General features: G+C 40.7%; 1 protein-coding gene across 1 annotated transcript in view; it reads left to right on the forward strand.

The window, feature by feature from the left end:
* Positions 1-777: 777 nt before the first annotated feature.
* dnah2 (dynein, axonemal, heavy chain 2) overlaps positions 778-24,766 on the forward strand; it is a gene marked incomplete at both ends in the record, with an annotated part of 56,718 nt that continues 32,729 nt past the window's right edge. The window contains 33 exon segments of the mRNA XM_079166369.1: positions 778-830; positions 2,371-2,497; positions 3,086-3,314; positions 4,057-4,167; positions 4,566-4,804; positions 4,980-5,171; positions 5,760-5,917; positions 6,468-6,555; positions 7,211-7,416; positions 8,490-8,619; positions 8,941-9,123; positions 9,320-9,531; positions 9,853-9,999; positions 11,176-11,332; positions 11,642-11,751; positions 12,261-12,390; positions 12,910-13,098; positions 13,777-13,921; positions 14,120-14,312; positions 14,593-14,793; positions 14,996-15,152; positions 15,568-15,733; positions 17,498-17,661; positions 17,915-18,076; positions 18,546-18,649; positions 19,429-19,585; positions 20,321-20,397; positions 21,135-21,315; positions 21,487-21,625; positions 21,955-22,175; positions 23,462-23,548; positions 23,634-23,759; positions 24,475-24,585. Coding sequence (XP_079022495.1) covers positions 778-830; positions 2,371-2,497; positions 3,086-3,314; positions 4,057-4,167; positions 4,566-4,804; positions 4,980-5,171; positions 5,760-5,917; positions 6,468-6,555; positions 7,211-7,416; positions 8,490-8,619; positions 8,941-9,123; positions 9,320-9,531; positions 9,853-9,999; positions 11,176-11,332; positions 11,642-11,751; positions 12,261-12,390; positions 12,910-13,098; positions 13,777-13,921; positions 14,120-14,312; positions 14,593-14,793; positions 14,996-15,152; positions 15,568-15,733; positions 17,498-17,661; positions 17,915-18,076; positions 18,546-18,649; positions 19,429-19,585; positions 20,321-20,397; positions 21,135-21,315; positions 21,487-21,625; positions 21,955-22,175; positions 23,462-23,548; positions 23,634-23,759; positions 24,475-24,585 — 5,052 coding nt within the window.

Consider the following 24,766-nt stretch of genomic DNA (forward strand, 5'->3'; position numbering starts at 1 on the left):
TGTTTAACCTAATCACATCAAGTCCTAACTCATAGTCATCTTCCCCTCTCTGGCCGACATCCTGTCTCTCTCTTTCTGTAGCGGTCTGTGAAGAAGAACCAGAACCAGGTCTATGTTTGTAGGCTTCTGAACGTCACTCCTCCACCGACGATGAGGAGTGAAACACACAACATGTCTCACACATCTGAACATTCAGTTCAATGCTCTTCCCTTTTTTTGTATTTTCATTCTCTCACAGTGTTCAGAAATGATGCACACGATCAACTCACTGTGACCACTGCTCCTCTTTTGTCACTGCAGTTTTTCTGAATCTGGCAAATGTAGTAATGACGGTCAACACTGTTCTTAGACGTTAATTCATTTATGAGTCCTTCTGCTTGGAATCTATAACAACAGCGTCCACAGCGATGGAGTCCCCTGCTGCACCGGCTCAAACAACGGAGTCCAAAGACCAAAGGCCGAGGTCGGAGAAGTCGTTCCACTGATGCTGAATGTGGATGACATGATGGACCTGCTGGATGACATGTATAAGACTCTTATACACACATACCTTCTGCTGCATTGTTTGAGAACGTGTAACCAGTCCCTTTCAGTTAGTTGTCTTCTCCTCAACTCCATTTTCAAAAGCTCTGATGAAAGACCTGTATTGAAGAGGGTAAATAATCTAAATAATAACAGACTAAATAATCAAGGGAGGAGGAGGAGGAGGAGGAGGAAGAGGAGGAGGAGGAGGAGGAGGAAGAGGAGGAGGAGGAGGAGGAGGATGATTGGGAACAGATGAAGCTGATCAGGGTGGGGAAAGGTGATCACACTGGCTGGAAACACATAAGGTAAGGAAGTGACATTATCTGAAATGAGAGGGAGAGGTGAGAAAATACCCCAAAAAGTTATAAATGTGAAAACAATGAAAACATAACTTAGGGAACTTGACGAGGTGTTACACTGTCCTTTCTGAATGTAAACTGATGCTTTAATATACTATTATATAACAAAATAAACACCATAAAACAGATAAAAAACATCCCCAATCAGAAAAAGATCTGCCTCTATACAAACAACTCATGAAGGGCAGCAGATTGTCTGAACTTCAAACTGCATAAGAGCTCACTGTGTTCTACCATTTACTGACTGCAGACATTTCTATTGGTTATTGTGCAGTCACACTGTGTTAACATGGTTCACTTTGAGTTGGCTCTTCTCAACATGATGTGTTCATGCTCAGTATGGACGCATCAGGTGCTGCACGTCCTAAAAGATGATGTATTTCTTATTTTGACTTTACACTCATCCTGTGTGAGACAGATCAATATATGATCAATATATTGTGAACATAAGTTAACATATTGTCAGCAGAAGATACAATATCTCAGCACATTCATGAAAATGTACGTGTGTTGAATGGAAGATGATTCTGATTCTGATGCTACAACTAACGGGTATCTATCCTTCCTCGTGCTGTATCTCGTCCTCGTTCATACATCCACGTGGATCATCCCAAACGTAAACACACGAACATCAACTACCGCGAACACATTCAAAGTCTCGCGGTTACACGAGACGAATCTCTTTCCAGGGTTGCCCAGGCAACCAATTGTTTCCGTGGAGACATGCAAACTCCATACCGCAAGTGTGACTGAATGGATGGTGAAGTAACCCAGCCTCAAAGAAAAGGTAACGTAGCGTAAAGAAGGACTTTTCATACATTATTTTGCACGGATACATGTGTTGTAGCAGACCCGTGAAAAGTTAGAGTACATAGTTGAACTTTTGTCGCTGTCGGGCGACTCACTTCAGCCCGCGAGGACTGAACGGCTGCGCTTGTTAACCTACAGTTACGGTTGTTGCTTAACGTTTGCTTGCTAGCTGGCTAAGCTAATATAGTTTTAAGCCAAGTTAGTCCGTAAACACCGAAGAGCCACTTTATGTTTCCTCTTACGTTAACGTTACCCAATCTATACACAACGATTATACAACGTGAGTTTGTAAATAAGCTTTTTAGGGCAGGTGTGTCACTATATCGTCATGATTTAGTCGTTTTAACAGTAAAGAACCGGACAATGAAGGTTTACGTTAAAGTTTAATATTATAAATGTCTCGGTGTGTGCATTTCAGTGTATCAGTGTGTTTGTCTCCGTTTGCTTTGGTAAACACAGAAAGAGAAGACAGCTTCGCGGTGAAGGCTTTGAAAGACATGGATGAGGAATATTCAAAGACCATTCGTCAGGTAAAGCTCAGTCATTGATTATAATGTGTCATTTTTCTCTGTGGGGTGTGCAAAGACATTATCCCACTAAATAAAAGAAATAACCACCTTTCTCTTTCCCTATGGAAGCTGTTTATCCGTTTAATGACTGTTACTGGTGTACCCAGAGAGTTATTGACGGATGAGAATGAGCGGGCCTTGGATCAATTTATTGATGACACATCCATCACAACCATGGTGGTCTACGTGGACACGCATGACAGCCTGCGGGTGGAGTTCTCCATGCCCTCCTCGGTAAAGCGCACTTTTCCTCCCCACTCACAAACCATCATGCTTTAGTTAAACATAGAGATACTTGCACGAGTCTGTCCGAAAAAAAAATACGTTTGAATGACTTTCACATTCCTAAAAAGCACCATTGCCCAGTCTCTTCTCCTCCAATACAGCAGTGGTTCTCAATCAAGGGTCCGGGGACCCCCAGAGGTCCTTGAGGGAGTTTCAGGGGGTCCCAAGAAAAATGTGGGATAGTTTATTTTCAATATTTGATTTACTATGGAAGGGAGTCCAATGTGAGTATGGAGTCATGAGAGTGACTATACTGATCAGACAGGTTTCACTATCTCCCCGTTTATCTCCTTAACTGGTGTTGATAACTATAGAATTCCGGTCTTTATCATATCTAACAACCCAAATCTGTTTTGATTTAGGTTCTCGAAATGAAACCTCATCAGACTGGGGTCTGTGACCTAACGACTAATCCTTGTCCTTGACAAGAATGCAGTTGAGAGCCACTGCTCATTTTGTTTAAAATTCAACTCCCTCCATGTATTTTTCATCTCTCCTCATTACCATGACACCTAAAGACTTCTTTAATGGGTGCAGGTAGAGCAGCTGACCTATTTTAGCCGCATACCAGGAGCCATAATCACAGCGGAGACGTTTGATGCGGCCGTGCAGTTTGGCACAGTGAGGGGGGGCAACCCCACCCAGAGGCTGCTTTGTGAAATGACCTGTCTGCACGGCCCCGCAGTTGCCCAAAGCACCGACATGGAGAGGAACATCAAGGAGGAATATAACAACCAGATGCACTGCTTTCTTGTCAGCCTCACAGGTGGGTACCTCAGAGGAAAAGTAAGGGAGACAATTCACTATCAAACGACACCACACAAGGTATAGTTCTAAAAAACACACTCTGGACTACTGTAAGGGTGTTATCTATGCTCACTCTGATTTGACATTGACTCTTCAGAGATCTCCTCTAGACAATACGTCATTAAAGAGCAACCTATACTGCCAGTGTTTATGAAGTGCCTTTGAAGCGTTTTAGACGTCCCTCACTCTCTATGTCACAGAATGAGCAGAACAGAAACACTTCTATTTCTACAGATGTGTCACTCAGCTCCAGTGGGCTGCAGAAATAAATTAATTGATAAGTAGTTGACAAAAACTATACCTCTAGAAGGGAAACATTGTGTTTCCCACAGGATGAGACAAAGATAAGATATTCCTGACACGTTTTCCAACACAATTATTAGGCAGTCCACCAAGAATCAAAGGCATTTTACACATTTCTAGACCCTCACATCTCTCTGGTGTCACTAGACTATTTGATTCAGTAACAGTGAAGGTTATCTGTGTTACAGCATATGCATTGAAATGGAGGACAAGGGTATTTCTTTTTCCCTGGTATACAGCTCTATGGCACTCTATGCCAGGATGGTGTGGTAGAAATCACGCATTTGGAGTCAATTGGTGCAGTTGTACACAGGACGGCTAACATAACTTGATGACATTTTCATCGAGCCACATGTGCTGCAGTGTAATATTTTACCATTTTTATTATTTTTGAACAGATGCTGTGTACAACAATGTGGGCAAGACAGTTCTATACATACCAACGGAAGCCCTACAGTGCAGACCTGAGGTGGCCAGCAAGGACAAGAAGCTGATACAGAGAATGGAGTGTAAGCCGGGGGAGCTCTCTATATATGTGTATGTGTAGGTGGGTGGGTGGGTGTGGTGCCTTTCTCTTTCCATAATGTCTCTGTGGGTGTCTGTCTAGAAGGGCACAGACAGTTGATTTCTGATTTTAAAAAAACTTAGAAACTGCAGCATTGGCTTTGTCTCTCAGACGTTTTTGAGATTTTTTATAATGAGGCACTGGGCTCATAACCCCTCACCTGCATTATTCCTATTTGTTCATTGTTTTTAGTTTTTTCCAACAGTTCTTTAGTCACACTTAGTGGTTTTCACATCATTTCAACTTCTGCTCTTCTTTGCTCCCTCCGTCTGTCCTCCACTCTTTATTTCACCGTGCCTCCATTTCCCTTTTCTTCCCCCCACTTGTTCTTCCTGTTTTTAGCTGTAATGATCCACTGGATGGATCAGGTCAAGAATCTTCTAAGTACCCAAGAAATAATGAAGATGAGGGAAAAGTGCGGGCCGCTGCAGGAGATTGCCTTCTGGAAGAGTCGCTCTGCAAAGCTGTCGGACATCAGCCAGCAACTGCAAAAGCCTGGGGTCAGGCAAATCCAGAAGATCCTGCTGCTCTCCAAGTCTCGCTCTGTAAAAGACTTCTGCAAACTGACCCAGAAAATACAGGTACTAGGAGCCTCACGTCAAGAATCGTTTCCTTACTCACGGACTGGAGGGCTTCTCACTGCAGCAACGTTACAAGCTAGAAAGTTGGAAAATATTGACATTCGTTACCATGACTGAAACATAATGATAATAATAATAAGCATTCATATTATCATCTTTCTTCTGTGTTGCTCAGGAATTTTCTGTGATGGCCCTATCAAACACGACCTTCCTGTCCATACTGAAGGAGCCATTGGAAGAGTTGGCCCGGCTAAAGCCAAGCCAAGTCGCTCCGAAACTGCGACACATTGTCAGTCTCATTCGCGTCATCTGGGACAACTCCCTCCACTACAACACCAAGGAGAGGATCACTGGTCTCTTCCACAAGGTGCCTGCATTTTACTGCATCAGAGTAATTGGGGGAAGCGTACTCACACCAGGTTTCCTTTTATTAACCCCCTCTGTCTCTCCGTTAATTTAATTATTAACTCCCACACACATTCACTGTTTGAACATACTGCACATACGCAGCCACATGCTGCAACCCACCATTCATATTTCAGCTATTTTGTTGTTTATTTTGATGCGCTACTTCAACGTCCTTTTAACAAGCAATCATGTATACCTCAGGTAAGTCAGTGGAGCAACATTAACAGGTAACCCCTTCGCTGTTATATATGTCCATATGTCCATATTTTATACAGTCTATGATTCCAGCTAATACCACTAGAGAAGGGGGAAACATAATTAACCCTGTGGCCTGAGGAGGATGTACAGATTTTCTGGCTGCAAAAATGACATTAGGAAACTTAGAACAAAGAATATGCATACTCAAAGATCATGTTGGTTTAAAGTAAAAGTGACATGTTATACCGCATCATTTGAGCATATAGTAAATGTGAATCCAAGTGTCTATAACTTGGTCGCCCCACTACTTATTATTTGTCACAAGTGTTTGTTTTCTCCTGTGTTGCAGATGAGTAATGAGATCAACCGCCTCTGCTTCCAAAGCATCTCTCTGGACAGGATCTTTAAGGGCTATGTGTTATCCAGCAAGCAGAACCTAAACGACTGTATCCAGTGCTGCCTGGAGTGGAAGGAAATTTACCAGCAAGCCTCACAGATTTACCAAGAGTAGGAGAAATCTCACCTGTGTAGAGACTCAAGACACTGTCATCTGGGCATGTTCCCATTTCAAATAATTCACTCCTTTTGTTGTAAAATTCAATTGATGTTGAGTTGAGGTAAAGTTGGGCAAAATGTTATTGTGGTTTCGATCCAGAAATAAATAGAACCTTAAAAAGCATCGTCAGGCAGAAAAGCCTCGATTTGAAATAGTTTAGGACAAAGATGACTTCAGATTTTGTTGCAGATATGTGCAATATATAATTAAAGGCTGTTTCACCATGCTTCAACTTAGAACGATAAGTAAACCAATCTCAGACAACCTAATAGATCTGGAGGGTTCTTTCCAGTGTGATTGAGGCTTAGCCTGATTGGCTGGCTGTTTGCTGTAACAACCTGCTTTTTGTTTTTGAACACGTAAAAATTCCAAGTTCCAAAATACTGACATGCTGCTCATTTGAGTCTTCATTTCTGTTTGCGACTCTCCACCCATTCCCCCCTTTCTCTGTGCTCCTCTTTGTCTTTCTCTCTTTTCTTCCTTCTGTTTTTTTTACGCCAGGCATTCTCCAAAAGACTGGGTCCTGGACCAAAGCAGCTTTTTTGTAGTGGTTGATGTTTCCATCCAGAGATTCAAAGAGCTGCTTGAGGTGAATTTCCCCTCACTCACACATACAGAGACAATAACAAATGTACATACATAAATTCAAGCTGTTGAAAGAATAATACTAAAGAGATTACACACAGGCAGTAGTTCACAAATGGAATGGATGCCAAATGGTGTTATTGTGCACTTACAGTGATCTCACCCAGTCTTCAGCTTCTTTAACAATATTAAGGCTATTTACTTTTTGTCAATGTTTCATGGTTGGGTCACTTTGCCTCCAAAACAATGATGCAGTCTACTATCACTGTTTTGTCATTGAACATCTCCTTTAAAACATCTTTCCACAAGTGTTGTAAGAAATGCTGGGTTGGAATTAGGTACAAGTATAAATCTAAATGATTAGAGTGAGGTTGCATTGCCACGGGTATCACATTGGGACCATAGCAGGAAATGTCAAATGGAATGTGATAGGTTAGCCTTTGGTGACTTTTTTTTCTTTGTACTCACATGTTTTATCTCTGAACTCTATCCCTGCTATTACTAAACAAGCCTCATTGTGGATAAGTCCTCTATGAATCAATTGAATATGACCTTCAATATATTTACTCTTCAAACCGTACAGTAATGATGCTTTTGTCTGTTATGTCTTGATACATTGTTTGTTATTTGATATATATTTTTCTCTTGCTTTGTCTCAGATATGTGAGTGCCAGTATCAGTTTGCCCGTTGGGAGGACGGTCAGCAGAGGGCCCTGCCATGCTTCTGCAGCAGCCAGGGACCCGAATTCACCTGCTCCCTCCTGGAGATAGAGGGCGACTTCCACCGTGGCCTACAAAACCTGCACTTTTTGGACAAGGACATCCTTGATGTCGAGAGCACCACATGGAGCAATAAATTCATCCAGTAGGTCTATTGCTCTTTAACACATTCAAGCTGAGACTAGATATAAAAGTAAAGCAAACACAAGATAAAATCTCTAAGTGTAAGCACAAATGGACATGACCATCACATTCTTTGCATTTTTGGTGCACAGAGGCATTTGCTCAAACCGGGTGCAGCCAGGCGAAGGTTGATGCAAGGTGGAAGAGAGGCTGATACGTTTAGGAGGAAAAATAACAAGCAAACACAAACAAGAAAATATAGAATACGGTTTGGAGATTTGCTAGTACAGTGTTTTAGCGTTCTGCTACACTACTAGCAGAAACATATTCCGCGTGTAAATAATCCTGATAAATCATGTTTTAGTCGGGACAAAAACTAAACAAGGCGGTGCTGTCTTGCTGTTGCTGCCGTCTTGACAAAGTGCTCCGGGATGCTTCCGCTCTCTGAAGTGTTTGTTCATAGCAGTTGTGCTGCTGATAAGCAGAGTTTACAGAGCACCACGTTGTTGGGTCTGTATCTGTTGTGTATCTGTCTAAGATACATGCTCTGCCAGCTTTACATAAAGTATTCAGGACTTTTGTTGGTCCTGGACGGAAGAAAACTACAGCGAACATAATCAATTGAAAACATGGTGTTTGCGTCTGCCTCTGTATGTATCAGTGTGTTTCTATTTACTTTTATCATTTATTACCTCTTGCTATTGTGCGCCCTGACAGTATCCTGCGACCCAAGCTTTTGCCTTCACTGTCCAGCAACAGCTCTGAGCCTAAATTTCATTTTGAATTGATTTAGAGATAATTGCATGTAACCAATCAGTTCATGCTTTGCCGGTGCAGGGCGGATACAGGTTTGCAAGCAGGTTTGCAAACTGGACCAGTACAGGGATCTCATTTATAACTGTTGCGTAAGCATGAAACAGGGGCCTGGAAGATGTGTGCGCCACTTCACTTATGGCAGAAGAAAATAGCATTTCAACTGGGTCTGTGCTCCTTTTTTAGTGTGCTTCTGATTCATTTATCAGCTGATCAGCACATTTGTGTTTTCATGTGTGAATATGTTTGTGTGTGTGTGTGTGTGTGTGTGTGTGTACGCAGGTTTCGTGCAGTCGTCAAGGATCTGGAAATGAAGATGCTGAACCTGATCAATTCAGTGTTGAAGACGGTGTACACAGTGGAGGAAGGAGTTCGGTTTCTGTACATTTTTAGGCCGATCTGTTCTCGAGAGGTGTCTCTTTCGCACACACAAACACAAACATTCAAGTTACCAAAGTAAATGTTAAAGAACTGACTCTTCTATCACTTTGATGCTCTGAGAGCAAAAGAGACTTCCCATATTAGGCTTGGTTTATAGTTTATTTGTTATGTTGTATTTAGAGCTTGTTTAGAAACCCCATATTTGTCTCAATGTATTACCACAATGCTCATTCTCAAACTCTCATTCTCTATTTTCTTTGCTCAACGTTTGTCTTTCACCTGTCTTCTTTCTTCTCTCACTCCCATGTAATTCATCTACTCACTCACTTCTGTCCAATCCTCTCCGTCACAGGCCATTAAGCCCACCACAGAAGAGAAGATGGAGGAAGTGATAAGCATCTTTAACGATGAGCTCCAAATGGTCAGCAAGGAGCTGAACCAGAAGACGTGGTCTCCTCCCGACCATATGCCCCGGTTGGCAGGCAAGGCCCACTGGTTGATGGACTTCAGACAATGCCTAGCGAGACCCATGGAGGTGAGTCCATCACTACACAGTGATCTATTATTCTATTTTTTAGTCACGCTATCACATAAGCAATGCAAAGTAAAGAAGTGTAGTAAGAACCATATGTTGGCTGTAAGCACATGGCATTCATGGTCTTAACTGAACCCACCTTCTGGAGCTCCTTCCTTGAGTTCTTCTTCACTTGTCCTCTCTCCTTCCCCTCCAGGTACTTCAGAATTCCCACTTCCTACCCGAGTCATACAACCACAAGGTGCTTTTCACCTACAGCCAGATGGTTCAGGTTCTGGACGAGATGGAGAGGAAGAACTTCAGCGAGTGGAACCAGAAGCTGGATGGACAGTCCCTCAAAAAACTGGAGCAGGCTCTCATGGTGCGCCGCAAGGACAACACTGCCAAGCTCAACGTCAACTTTGATAAGTGAGTGACATAATCAAGACTGGCACACAAGACACTCAAGGCATTCACATCAAAGTATAGACTCACACAGTCTTACATAGTGTTTTCTGTGTACTTGTGACACACACAAACCCGAGCCGATGTGTTGTGTGGTAACTTTGCATTCATGCCCAAACATGAAGTATAAATACACACTCCTCCTCAGCTGGATACTCTTACACAATATATTTATTTAGAAACTAAACTGTTCTACTCAAATGTGTGCACACATACATGACACATGCATGTGCTCATTACTGTATTTATTTTGTGTGTTTTTCTTTAATGTGTTTTCTTGTCCAGCAACCTGTTGAATATTTTCTCTGAGATCCACTACTGGGATCAACTAAAGTATGAGATCCCCCAGTCTGTGTCTGACATTTCCCAGGACAGTGAGGACATCAGATGCCTGAGTGAGAGAGCACTGCTTCTGGTCACAAACTACAACAGGTCTGACTTACACACACACACACACACACACACACACACACACACACACACACACACACACACACACACACACACACACACACACACACACACACACACACCTACACACGCACAGTTTTCTAGTTGTTAGACATTTTGCCCACTCCAGAAGTAAAAAAAACACACTAATATTTATGAGGTCAGATCAGTCTCAATAATTGCAAATGCACAGATTCACAAATGCGCACAGAACAATTCACAAATATATTTGATTTACAAATGCACGCAGAACAATTCACAAATACATTCCAATGCACAAATAAATAAATTACGATTTATATAAATGTAAAAATAAATCACAAATATATTTCTGCATTTGTATGCATTTGTTTGTGGATTTGTATGTATTTATTTGTGGATCGCACTGCATTTATTTGTAAATCGCTTCACATTTATTTGTGGGTTAATGAGACTGTCTTGCCGTCGCTGGATTCACAAATGCGTTTTTTTCAACATAGACCTATCTGTAGCCAATCAGATGTCAGCCTCATTTTCAACCAATCACATGAGCGCAGCTCCCCCCTCCCCTCCCCACGAGACTGCCAGCTTTGTTGAATCAGGAAATAAATATTGTAGCCGTCTGTGTTCACCCAGAGCTCTACGATACCTCATATCAGTAGAGACCGGACCAAACTATTTGTGAATCCAGCGACGGCAGGACAGTCTCATAAATCCACAAATAAATGTGAAGCGATTTACAAATAAATGCAATGCGATCCACAAATAAATACATACAAATCCACAAACAAATACATACAAATCCACAAACAAATACATACAAATGCAGAAATATATTTGTGATTTATTTTTACATTTATATAAATCGTAATTTATTTATTTGTGCATTGGAATGTATTTGTGAATTGTTCTGCGTGCATTTGTGAATCGAATATATTTGTGAATCTTTCTGTTTGCATTTGTGAATCTTTCTGTTTGCATTTGTGAATCTTTCTGTTTGCATTTGCAATTATTGAGACTGATCTGACCCCATAAATATTACTTACCTCACCTGTTTGTGTGTGTGTGTGTACTGTATATATGTGTGTGTGTGTGTGTGTGTGTACTGTATATATGTGTGTGTGTGTACTGTATATATGTGTGTGTGTGTGTGTGTATGTGTGTGCGTGCGTGTATCAGGATCATTGGAATGCTGTCTCCCGACGAGTTGGGTCTGTTCCAGGAGAGAATTGGTGCCATGAATAAAAAGATTCAGCCAGGGCTGACCAAGCTCCAGTGGTCTTCTAAAGGAGCTGCTAACTTCTTCATCCAGGAATGTCTCCTGCATGTTACCAAGGTTGTAACACAAAGCTCACCCCGTTCTGATATGGACATGTGTAGAGATGAAAAAGTGATTGAATGGAGAGTCTGTTTTCAGCGTGTGGATTAAATCCCCTGAACAGCTGGAGAAATGTGTTAGGCAAATGTTCAGTGTACTTTTGAACAAGGACACAGTCTTCACAGATCTTACTTCGTCAGGCAATAAGTTCCAGAGAACAGGACAGAAGTGACTAAAAGCATCCTCAACATATCTGGAACCTATTCCTGGTTCAGTAAGCGAATTGTACTGAGGAGTTGCTTTTTTCTCCTATTCATTACACTCCAGGTCAAGTGGATAGTCGATGGTTACAAAGCATTCAACCAATCCATCGTCAAACTCTGTCACCGAATCAGTGAAACATTGCTGGTTAAACTGGATGGAAAGACTGTATACAGGTACCAAGAAATGTTTGATTACTTCCTCATTGCATGGGATGCCTAACACAGTAAATACACAAAATATAGATTATATTTACAATTCTTATGACATGGTTCTTACATTTAATATTATATCCATGTACATAAATTGCATATTCTTTAGAAACAGTAAACAGTGGGTACATTTTTTTTTCTTCAATTGCTCAGAATTGATCACTCCCCTTCACTATATTCTTCTTATTCATTTATTCTTTTACTCAGTGGACATGTGTTTTTTGTCTGTGCCGTCATTCTGTGTAATCTCCATTGAGATGTACAGGGAATGGTCTAGACATCCAATAGACATGTTAACAGGCCAGTGTAACCGCATTATACTGAAAGCTCACTAAGGAAGCCTCTCCAATTTTTGACATTGATTTGAAGCGATGCACATCGGTAGCATTTTGAATATACCTATGCTTCCAAGTGATGCACATTGTTTCCTTTCTTGGTGGCATAATGGGTGTTTCTCCTGTTGCAATTCTTAGGAACCTGGAGTTTGAGGATGACCAGAAGACTCACCAGCAGAGCCAACTCCAAATACTGCGTTCAGCGCACCAGAATATTGTTGACATCATGACCCGCATTCACAACACCTTCTCTAATGATGGAGCTGAGGTTTGTGCATTGTTTTTCAGTCAGTATTGGTAGCCTTTCATCAGAGTTTTTAAAAAAATATATTATTCTCGGCTTACTTTATATGATATACTATAAGTAAGCTTAGAGGATAGGGAAGCAAGATCTTTTCTCTTTTTTCTGGAGATGAGGTCTAAAGCAGTTAAACAATTGCTGGATACAATAGTATTGACCCACATATGTTTTTTAAGGACAGAATGAGTTGGATTTTCCTAAAAAACAATGTATAGAGCCACACAAAAATGTTCCCTCTCATCACTTCAATCATCGCAGACAATCATGACCCAATAGAAGTGTGTGGAGGTGTCTGTTTCTATGGAGACTTTATCCTTTATTCTGCTGGTGAGCACCCTAACAGCAATAATCTGCAGCTGTATCTATGGGATCTCTTTCCTTTCTTATTGAGAGATAGATTTATTGAGCCTTTTGTATTTTTATCGGATAACAGGTACAGCCCACATTTTTACATGTCATGTGTGTTCATTTGTCATGGTGTTTAAGGTCCAGGAGCACTGGGTAACCTACACAGAGAAAGTGGACCACTTGGTAGAGCAAGCTCTTCGGAGCAGCATCAAGCACTCCTTGGAGAAACTATCCATGGCCATCAATGGAGACAGCAAGACATCGCCCAATCCCTTGTTCAAAGTCCTAGTAGCATTGCGGCAGGCAACCCTCCAAACCACACCAAAGGTACCATCAATCCGTCTTAATCCAATTGGGTCACTGATGTAGGAAACATAAAACTAGTTTTGTTGTGCTGATAGTTTAAGTGCTGCTCTCGCAAACAGAGATTCTCGTGGAGACAGGACGGCCATACAGCAGATATTCTCATTCTCATTCTTGTTTCTAAAGACCACCTTCCCAAATAAATTATAAAAAAGGGGAACAAATAAACTGCACCATACAAATGTGTTATGTCACTGGTATGAATGTTTTTTTAACCATTTAACCATTTGCCACTACATCTGAGGCCAACCAGTGGTTGGGAATAGCTAGTTTACAATATGATAGCACAGGAGAACAGCTACATTTCGTGATCGAATAGTATAGAACACACACACCCACTCGAACATATGCACACATGCGCTGATCAATGAGTTGGACAAATTACAACCTTTGATTGTGACCATAAACTCACACACAGGTACACCTGCCATGCTCACATTGACGCATCTTGCGCTTGCTGCGAGGCTTTGCTACATGGTGATGGTATGACTGTTTTGGTGCAAACTTTATTTAACACACTCACACACACACTCACACACACACACAGGTATGCAAATTAGCCTGGCAGCAGTTTAGTTTAATTAACAATTGATTGGGTGGCAATTTGATATCTTGGGTAAAAGTGAGTGTCTGTTTTAACAGGTCGAGTTCTCCCCGACACACGGAAAGCTTTCTCAGATTGTGAACATTATGCCTCGGCTCATCGACACCATCTCAGAAATTAAACGACTGCCTGAAATTCTCTCCTGCAAACGGTCAGAAGGGAATCCCATACACATGAACATAGGTAAGAACATATATTTCGGAGAGTACAAATGTGCACATCTGAACAGTTTTTAGTGGGTGCTGATCAAATGCAGACCTGATGTATACGTAAAGTCCTTTGAAATTACGCAAATTACAGAGCAGTTGTATATGTATGTATACTACCACCATGTCTATCTGTCTGTCCCCTTTGTCACCCTGGTCCTCTTCAATCCTTCAGAGCAAGACGAGGAGATAAGGAAGATTCAGGCTGCAGTTGCCGCAGGGATGACAGCCAATGCCAGCGAACTGCAGGCCTACCTGAAGACCTGGGACAAATACAGGGATATCTGGCAGAGCAACCAGGACTCCTTTATACAACGCTACCAGAGACTAAACCCACCAGTCACTACTTTTGATTCAGATATACAAAGGCACTGTGCAATAATACTACTCACATCATTCTTCAATTGACCCGTTTAAGAGGTTTTCTATGAACCTTTTGACAACAACTGTTGTTCCCGGCAGCTGATTATTTTTTATAATTTACATTCTACAGACCTATCCTCTAATTGTATTTTATCTGTTTCAATCTCCCAAGTGCACATTTGTTTTATTTCGTCATAAGACATTGTTTACATGTTGTTTACCATAATGAAGCATACAGAGTCAATAATCTCCCTCTTTTGTGTCATGTCCGTTGTTCTCCCCCAGGTACATGGAAAAAGCCCACGCCATTCAACAGGAAGAGACGGTTTTGAACATCTGGGTTGTCACGCTGGACTGTTCACCAATCAAGTCCTCCTTGGCGCAGCTCTGCAGTGAGTGGCAAACCAAGTTCACTCAGCTGCTCAGCCAAATGGCTAGCACCCACCTAAAAGAACTCCATGGCTCTCTGCAAGACAATGCCAACAGGTGGGGAGTCAAGTGAATGATTTTTGAGGGTTAATTGATGTGTTTATTACAGAGCGTAGAGATGACAGGTGCCAAGAGGAAGAGAGGTTCTTGGCTTTTAGGGGAGATGAAGATTAATGGAAGAAGGAAAAGTAAAGGGAGCAGATCTTGATCCCCTAATCATTTGAACATTTTTGTTGTGTCTCTTTGTGTGTGAGTTTAGGCTGAGACGACCTCCCCAGACACTGGCGGAGCTTGGTGAGAGCATGAAGCTCTTGGAGACTCTCCAGGGCGATTTGGCCAAGACAGAGGCTCAGATTCCTCTCATCCATGACCAGTTTGCTATCCTGGACAAATATGAGTTCCCAGTGGAACAGGCTGTAAGCACCTCACTCATTTATAAACAAATATACAGTATACACATATCCAGCGTAAATGATACAGGAGTGTGTGTAAGATGTATACTGTATAACAGTGACTTTATGGTTTGCACCCCTGTAATGGCTCTCAGGTTTTCTCTCCCAGACACTCAGTTAGTAAAGGAAAGTGCCTTCTATTGCTGTTGTAATCTTTTTGCTTTTCTCCCCACTGGCCTCGGCAAGCGTTTGATTGACAGATGGTTTCATCCAATCACCTGCCAAGTGTTTTTTTTGGAAGTGCCTGCCCTTTTCCAAACAGGTTCCAATGACGACTTCTCAGATGGTTCTGTGTCACAAACCATCTGGCGGGTCAGGTTAGAGTACTATATATCCATACGTACAACAAATACTACTTTTGTTTTTGGTCCACCAACAGGTGCAGGATATGCGTGAGGTGCTGGATGGGGAGTGGGTGTGGTTCCAGCAGGTGCTGATTGACAGTGGCATCATGCTGAGGAAGCAGAAGGAGAACTTTAGGAACAGTATCATCCCTGAGTTCATGAAGAAGATCAAGACCATTGTGCAGGAGTTCAACAGCACAGGTCTCACACACATTCTCTCTTTCTCTCTCTTTCACACACTTATACACATTATCACCATTGTGTGTGCATTACTAATCTATAAGTGGCCTATTTAGAATCAATAGCCTGCATTAAATCTGTTCTTGCCCTTGATGATTGATAACTTCACAGCTGCTCCCTTCCACATTAAAAGTGATGTTCCTGACTGGAAAACACCATTTCCTGCCACATCATGATCTCTCACTCTTCTCCATCTCCTCTGTTCCTTTCCCACTCCTTTTGGCTCCTGTTTCCCTTTTGTTTTGGGGTACTACCATATTTCCTTTGTTTCTCCTCCTTCACATAGGTGTTATAAGAGTGGCTTGTATGAATTAAAACTCCTATCATATTATATGTCATTGTACATAACGATAGCAATTTACTCTAGATTTCTATCTATAATAAGGGTTAATACATTTAAAAACAAGATGAAAATTCATTTTTTTGCCAATACAGTCAATTGAATATCTGACAAACAAAGGTACTTAAAGATATTGTTACGCCTCGTGGAAGCACAGGAAAACCAGGACTCAATAGCACAACCCAGACAGCAAGACAAGTGTCGATAAAACAGTCTCTACTGATCAGATCAGGTTCAGTACACAGGTAGGCAGTCAGTACAGGCAAACAAATGAGACAGGGATGAGGCAAAAACGTGGTCGAGGGAAAAAAAACAGTCAAGAGATCAGAAAAAAGAACAGGAACATGAACACGAGGAAAATCACTGGAACGACACAAAGGACTAAGACAAACTGGCCCAGAGATAGGGGAACACAGGGTTATAATACACCAATTGTAGGTGAGGGTGTAGACACAGGTGGAATCAAGTGAGGGAAACGGGGATGCAATTAAGAGACTTGGGATGTACCCAAACGCAGGTGCACAGAGACAGGAAGTCAAAGAAACACAGGACACAAGAGACAGGGAGCTTCAAAATAAAACTAATAAAAAATGAACCAAAACCAAGATCATAACAGACATAGTATTACCGATAGATACCTTGTAAATAAATCTTGGTTAATGGTCTAATAGTTAACAAATCTCTAGTTTTTCAAGGATTATACCACCCAAGTGTGTTTGTTTCACATATTCGTTGTGCTGTCTCTATGGCTGAGCTGTTGGCCTTCCATGGTTTGTCTGATAATTTCACAATAAATATGCAAATCTGTGTGTTCTTGCTGAGGCTAAGAAACAGTATGCATTGCATTTTGTGCTTTTATGTGTGGTAGGGCTGTCAGTGAATATTCTAAATCTGAATATGTATTTTTAATCGTAACAAAACAGATAATCAAATCTTTATAAAAACGTTGTACTTTTAAACAGAAAAAAAAAGTTTTATATTGTGAAATTGACTGGAAATCAATACAGTCAAGAGCATGGAGAAAACTGGTTCATACTTGCTCCCTGGCAATCTCCCTCTTGCCAGCTGCCACCTTATTTATTTTTTTGTAGTGAAATGATGTTACATAGATATAGAACAATAGAACTCCTTATTTTAATGTCACCAATCAGCTGTTCCTCGTCCATCGCGGACAGCACGCTAATGAATAGAAACAGGGCGTCTGACAAGAAGTTCACCTCAAAACAGTTCCATGAACAGTTCCAATGTTCTTTTTTTAAGAACGAATATTCGAACATCATTTTCCACATCAGTGAGTGGACGTATGACTGTGGTATGTTTGTCTATTTGAATGCTTTTTTCATGTGTTTTTTTTTTATCTCCCTTCTTTGCATGTGCATATCCAGGTCCATCTGACAGCGCGTTGAGCACTGAGTTGGCCTTAAATGAGATAGTGGGGTATCGCAGCCAACTGGAGACTCTAAAAGAAGAAGAGAGCGCCATCTTTCACGGGTTGGGCTTCTTTGAAATAGAGCCGCACCCATCCAAAAGCATACGGATGCTGGAGAAGGTCTGACACAGCACTAGGCTCATAGGCCATAAGCTCAAACATAAAGCAGAGAGGGTTGTGGGAATTGTGGTCTAAACTGTCTCTCAACATTGGTGAATGAAGCACTTCATATTATATAATATTAGGGAATTCAAACCCAGATTGTCGCAAGAAATTTCAAAAGAAATAGCTTTTGTCACAGTGATGCAAGACACTTTAATGGTTGACCTTTTATTTGTTCATATGTTTGTTTGTGTCCATATGTTTTGTACAGGACTTAGACCACCTGCAGCAGGTCTGGGAGATCACGCAGGAGTGGAATGCCAACTGGGACATCTGGAAGGTTGGACAACTTTCTACACTGCGGACAGAGAGCATGGGCAGCACGGCTCACGACTTGTTTAAAAAACTCCACAAACTCCAGAGAGAACTAAAGGTCAGTTCCATCACACATAGTTTTTTGAATAGCTGCAGATGTTGGCGCCGTGCTACAGTGTAAGAGTTACGGTTTAGCTATGCTATATCACCAGTGTAAGTTTAGGTTTTGTTTCATAAATATAGATTGTTATTAATTAATGCCAAAACAATATGTAATCAGTACTGTACAATTCAGAAGCTGGACATTATTCGTGGTTTCAGTTGAAAGAACACTGAATTATTTTTTGTGTTTCTAATGGATACAAAGTTAGCAAACCCCTTGTGGGCGTCATTTGATATTTTGAGCTTTAGACCCACAGGCTCTGCCAAAAATGCATTTGTGACAGACAAATCTATGGCCTCCCCTTAGAATGCACAAAATAATGTGCTAATATCACAAAAGGTACAGCTGAAATAAAGCCCTCAGCTGCTCTCACATTTAATTTACACTACACAGTAGTGAGGACCTGAACTTTGTCTGATTTCAGGATAAGGAGTGGGACATAGTAGATTCCTCCATGGACAGGATTAACCAGTTCAAGCGGATCATCCCTCTCATTGCTGAACTGACGAACCCAAACATGAGAGACAGGTATTGTGTGAAAACCAAAGAGAATATATGTATTTTTCATACAACACTTGTCATTTCAGTATATCTTGGAACTACTGTCCTGCAGTATTACCATGTCCAAGACATGGCAGGAGCACAAATATAAAATAGCAGTCATGTAGTTAAACAGCATGCATTAAAGTCATAAACCCTTTCGCTAAGTCCTGTTGTATTAGCTTATTTATGCGGTTTCTTCAGTCTTGTTTCCCCTCATCAATGTCAGTACCTCCATTCCCAGCGGAGAGAGACCTTTGCTGCATTCTGTCCTCCATTGGGGAAAGTTCAAAACCATCTTGCTAACAAAGACAAAACATTCAGAGAAAAAAGCTAAAGGCATCCTGTGTTCAGCACACTGGTTGTTATCAAGTAGTTGATGGGGATAATGAAAAAAATAAATAAGAAAGATGGCAAGGTTAATATTAGAGATGCACCGATTGCATTTTTCTTGGAAAATTCAGATTTTTGCAGAACTATAATTGACAGCATATACAAAGTTTCCTTTAATAGCAAATTCAAATTCAATTGTATGTTCGTAATAAAATATTGACTGTTAAATAACTTATTATTATTATTAAAACTGCACCAATGTTGTACAAATTCTAAAGCCCTTTGAAGCAAATTTGTGAACTGTGATTTTGCGTTCTATAAATCGAATTGACTTTGTTAGCCTTACCTCTAACTTTACCTTTTTTTCTTCAGCTCGCCTACTGGGGAATTTAAGACTAAGACAAACCATACTTTCAATGCCACCTTTCTTTTAGGCACTGGAAGCAGATCTGTGAAGAGCTGCAGTGCTCTTTCGATCATACCAGCACTGATTTCACCCTGGAGAAGATCATATCTCTGGGGCTTGACGAGTATACTGACAACATCTGTGATATCTCTGGGACTGCCAGCAAGGAGCTCTTCATAGAAAAGGTCCAGTCTCTTCTTGTCGTTTAGACTAATGCCTAGTGGGCAGTTCTGTAGCTTCTTCTGAGAAAAGTTGGAAGTATAGCCGATCGGCTCCTTTCCACCCTGATTTCAGGCCTGGGGAAGTGTCTTCCCCTCAACCTTTGCCAACTTCAATATTGCCCCAAACCCTTCTCCATTCCTTACTGTGTTACATCAGTGAAGTTTCAGGGCCAGATTAATGTTAGAAACACAGTGCACACTTGTTCTATGCCTTTCATTCAGTTTGCACTTAGAAACAAGATTAGCTTTCTCAGACGTGTAACCTGTCAGATTCTTAAACTGAAATGCTCCACAAGGTTTCAGACAAATACTTCCTCCTTAGTGGTGTTTAGCTGTACCTTTTACTTTTGACATTACAGATACAAAATTACCTTTTACTTTGCAGACATGTTTGTAAATACAGTATATCACCATGTTAGTCCTTAAACATACTTCCAAGGGATTAAAAAAAGAATTAAGAGATGTAGAATAGCATGACAAGAGCAGAGAAAAAGTATGTTTTTATTATACTAGATTCTAAAAGATTCTCCATCTCTGATATATGAGAGCAGTAGAACTCAAGCTAAGATTCATGGTTTCCTGTCATTGATAATCTAATCATGACAATGTATCATTACGCTTGTGTAATAGAAAAATATAAATGTTTTCCTCTGCAAGTGTTCTGTCTGTTAACATTACTCTTTGTGTTTGATAATCAAGGGTCTGGAGATGATTACCAAGACATGGGAGGAAACGTTCCTGCACTTGGAACCTCACAAAGGTCACTACCAGCTGAGGTGAGAAAGCATCCTAATGGCAGGGATGGCTGAAGGGTTCAAGAAGTTATAACTGAAACCTTCTTTTATACAGTCTATGGTTGAAACTCACTCCAACTTATAGTCATAGATTTGGGTCGTCTTTGTTTCTTATTTACCTGCATCTCTAGATCCCTCTATAAATGTGACCCTGATGCAGGAATGACGTGTCTGTTAGCAGTGAGTGAGTTTTTTTGTTGTCAGAGACGAGACAGCAGAGCAGAGTTAATTAAGCGTGTGACAGCCCGGTTGGTGAAAGCAAGAATTGGCCATCTGCTGCATATAAAGTGAATAGAGGGACACCTCAGGCCCAGTCCTATTAGCAGCCCAAGTCATGGCCACTGATTCGACAAGAGGGGAGAAGGTTACAGTCAGCCACTGGCTCACAGTTAACATATTTGAGGCAGTAGGGAGGGAGAGTTCAAAGTTCATGATGTTCAATAGGGGAGAGAATATTAGAAATACCTTTCAATGTCACGCAGTCAAAATATGTAACAATAACTACAGCCACAAAAACTGCTTCCAAAAACCTTTGTGACATCGTTTACACAGTAATAATAATGTATAGCACTGCATTGGATTACACAAAGCTGTACAGGTTTACCTAATAAACTGATAACTGAAATGTTTACTTGAATTTTTTCCACTGTGAAAATGCATCACCATTTGAATCCATTTTAGGCAGCCGTCAGCCATTTAATTGTCTCTTTCTGTGTCAGGCACACAGAGGTGGTTTTCCAGACCCTGGAGGAGAACATGTCCACGCTGTCCATGATGAAAGCTTCTCTGTTTGTCAAAACCTTTGAGAGGGAGGTGGACTGCTGGGAACGGCAGCTGTCACAGGTGCTGGAAGTCATGGAGATGATCCTCACTGTGCAGCGGCAGTGGATCTATCTGGAGGTACGAGAAACACAATCACATACTTTACTATGTTACAGGATTACGCCATTGTAAAACACATCTGTCACAGCTCTCTGGTTTTAGTTTTCTCGTCACAATTAACCTCTTCCCGCTACCATACCGCAATCTTTCTCTGTCGCTTTCCATTTTTCATTTCTTTCATCCCTCTAGAACATTTTCCAAGGAGATGACATCAGGGAGCAGCTGCCTCGTGAATGCAAAGAGTTTGACATCTTCAGTTCAAGTTGGAAGACCATAATGGACGAACTCTACGAGGCAAAAAACGCCTTGCAGGGAACACACCAACCTGGTATGACAACATATATGATGTTACTTTAAAGAACATGTTGGTGCACACATTCCAGTACTCATTGTGTAGAAATAAGAAAATATGTCTTGAATCAAATTCCTTCTTAAACTGGTGTTTTGTTCTTTAATGTGGATATGTCTTTTCTTCTTGCATCTGAAGTTTTTTACTGTAATGGGTCTACAGTTATTTTGAAATGTTCGTGTGTGAGATGTAATGTTCAAAAAAACAGATTTGATTAAAGAATAGTTGAAAAGTATTTTAGTGTGTTATATATATGTGTATATATATATAAAATAAACTCTTCAAACAGCCTCTCCTCTGTCTATCAGGCTTGCTTGGGAAGCTGTCAGCTATGAGTTCCAAGCTGGAGGAGCTCCAGAAGGCCCTGGACATGTATCTGGAGACCAAGAGGCAGATCTTCCCAAGGTTTTATTTCCTGTCAAATGATGATGTGCTGGAGATCCTGGGGCAGTCACAGAACCCCGAAGCCATTCAACCCCACCTGAAGAAGTGTTTCGACAACATCAAGAGTCTGCGCATAGAAAAGTTAATAAATGCAAGAAATATCAGGAGATCAATCTCAGGTCCAGATGCACTCAGTGGCCAGTGCACTACTACCACTGTGAGTAATTTAAGGCCAATTAGTCAAGAACATTATACATTGCACAAAATATAGGACATTTATCATGCAGGCTATACATATTTTGTTTTGGGAAATTAAACAGTTGTCAAGCATATTTGAAATGCTTTAATAATGTCAATGTGGTCTTATTGTAGGCTAAGTATGCCTTTGCGAAATTATGAATTATGAATTAAAAGTACTTTAAACAGGGTTCCCACGCACCCTGGAAAACAGTTGACCAACTTTCCAGTAATGGAAAACAAATGGAGAGAAACCTATATTAAAATGATTTAATCGTTCTACTATTTTCCTTTTAGCTTAGAATGAACTGCAACGCTCTATCAGATCTCCCCAAAGCAGATAACGGTTATGTTAAGTTATGTTCAGGATCATATAAACGGTCAAATGGTAGTTTATATGATGTTTGAACACACTCCGGTGTCATGTCACATGGTAGCACATGCAGGTTGGATGACATCACAACTTAACTGGCCATAACACGAAAAATGTAAGTTACATTATATTTCAAATGTAAATATTAGTCACTGCTGGATGGTAACTGTGCTAGCTTTTATTATTAATTTTATTTTCTGATTAATTTGTCATAGTTTCTAAGAACGTAAGAGATGATTTCATAGATAAGTTTTATCCATAGACTGCACATCTTTTAAATCAGACGTCCACATAGAAATATTAGGGTATGTTTCCATCTGTCATACCAGCAAGGTCATCAGTGAAAATATCCTGGAAAAGTCCTAAAACTGTAGAAAAGTGTGGAAACCCTCTTCAAAGTAAATATCAGATCAGAATTTGATCAGGATTTGGGGCAAAACAACATGATCCAGACAGCCCAAGTAGACACATTGCTAATATAAGATGATTCCACTGATTTCAATGCAGGTTAATTTGTCACATCACTTTTTAGTCAGTGTCATCAAACAAGAGTCAATAAGTTGTGCTCTCCAACCTGGACCTGATTTGATGATATTAAACCACATCATGTGCTGCAGAAACACCTTTTTAAACTGAACCCTGTGCTAAGCGACTAATATTTCTTAGTTTTCCAAAATGTTTAGATGGTAAAATGTATGTGCAAAAGCCTGTAAAGTCCACATTGATAAGGTTACATTTTGCTAAAGTGGCCTCAAAACTTGAACCACAAAACACTGTTTTCATATTATACAGAATCACTGAGATGTGTATGTCTTTTCTAGGGCACTAAAGCAGCCTCTAGTATGATCTCTGCTGATGGGGAGAGGATTGACTTCAGCGACGCAGTGATACTGGACAGAACTGTGGAGGTATATCATGATTATGATCATGATCAATATACAGTATTCAGAGAGGTGGAGAATGTGAGCACCGTTTTGTTTTGTGTGCATGTAGGTTTTGCTGTGTAAAGTTGAGAAGGCCATGCGTGACACACTGAGGAAATCTCTGGCCAACTGCCTTGCAGCTCTGAAGAAGTTGACAGACAAATTCGACAGATGGGTCAGAGATTGGCCGGGACAGGTACATTTCTGTTTTGTCGTTTCACATTTTAAAATCATTGTGGTTTCGCATCTTCACCCATCTGACATTCAGACTGACTGACATTGATGCAGTCTTTTTGCACATTTCCCAATTCCTGCTGAACCAGTGTTAATTTCGTTAACGAAAACGAAGACTAAATGTGTTCGTCAGCCACGTTTTTTTCCCATGACAAAGACAAGACCATGAAGAGGTGGCAGTGACGTCATTAAATGCAAGCTATATCAACGTACAAGGTTAGAGACGTAATATTATGTGCACCATTATAGGACTACACCAGCAGCACACATTGAGCACAGTCAGAGTGAGTCAGAGTAAGAATTACACAAACAGGGCTTGGGAGAAAGAAACACGGTGATATTTTTGCAAGACTAGATTGACTGAAATGTTCAATATCGGTCAAAATCAATTCATTTGGATTAAATGTTTTTCTTTGACTAACAATACTTTTCAACTAAAACGACTAAGAAAACAGGATGGGGTTGACTAAATATGATAAAAACTAACAATGGCATTTGACCCCTGGACTAGGACTAAGACTAAATTAAGAAAAAAAAAGGTGACGAAATGAACACTATGATGAACCCCTCTCTATTCCCATGGTTATTTACTCAGTCCATGCCATTATGTTAAAATAAAGAATATGAACAAAGCTAAAGGTTAAAACAAAGTTCAGTGTGTATTCTCCCTATTTTAGATGCTGATCACCGCCAGTCAGATCCAGTGGACCACTGATGTCACTAAATCTCTCATTACCAGCAAGGAGGGAGCTGAAAAGTCCTCTCTCAAGTCCCTACGGAGGAAACAGGTTAAGTTTTTGTTGCTTAACTAAACTTAACTAGATATTTTTTAGGGAACTCACTGTGATAATTTGTTAACTCACCAGTGTGTTTCCATACAGCAAGCTGAAAGCTCTGCCTTTTGTGTTATTTTTAAATCATTTTCAATATTTTGAGCAGCCTTCAATTTTCTAGCCTTGTGAAAAGGCT

The sequence above is a fragment of the Pholis gunnellus genome, assembly GCF_910591455.1.
Source record: "Pholis gunnellus genome assembly, chromosome: 9".
Lineage (NCBI taxonomy): Eukaryota > Metazoa > Chordata > Actinopteri > Perciformes > Pholidae > Pholis > Pholis gunnellus.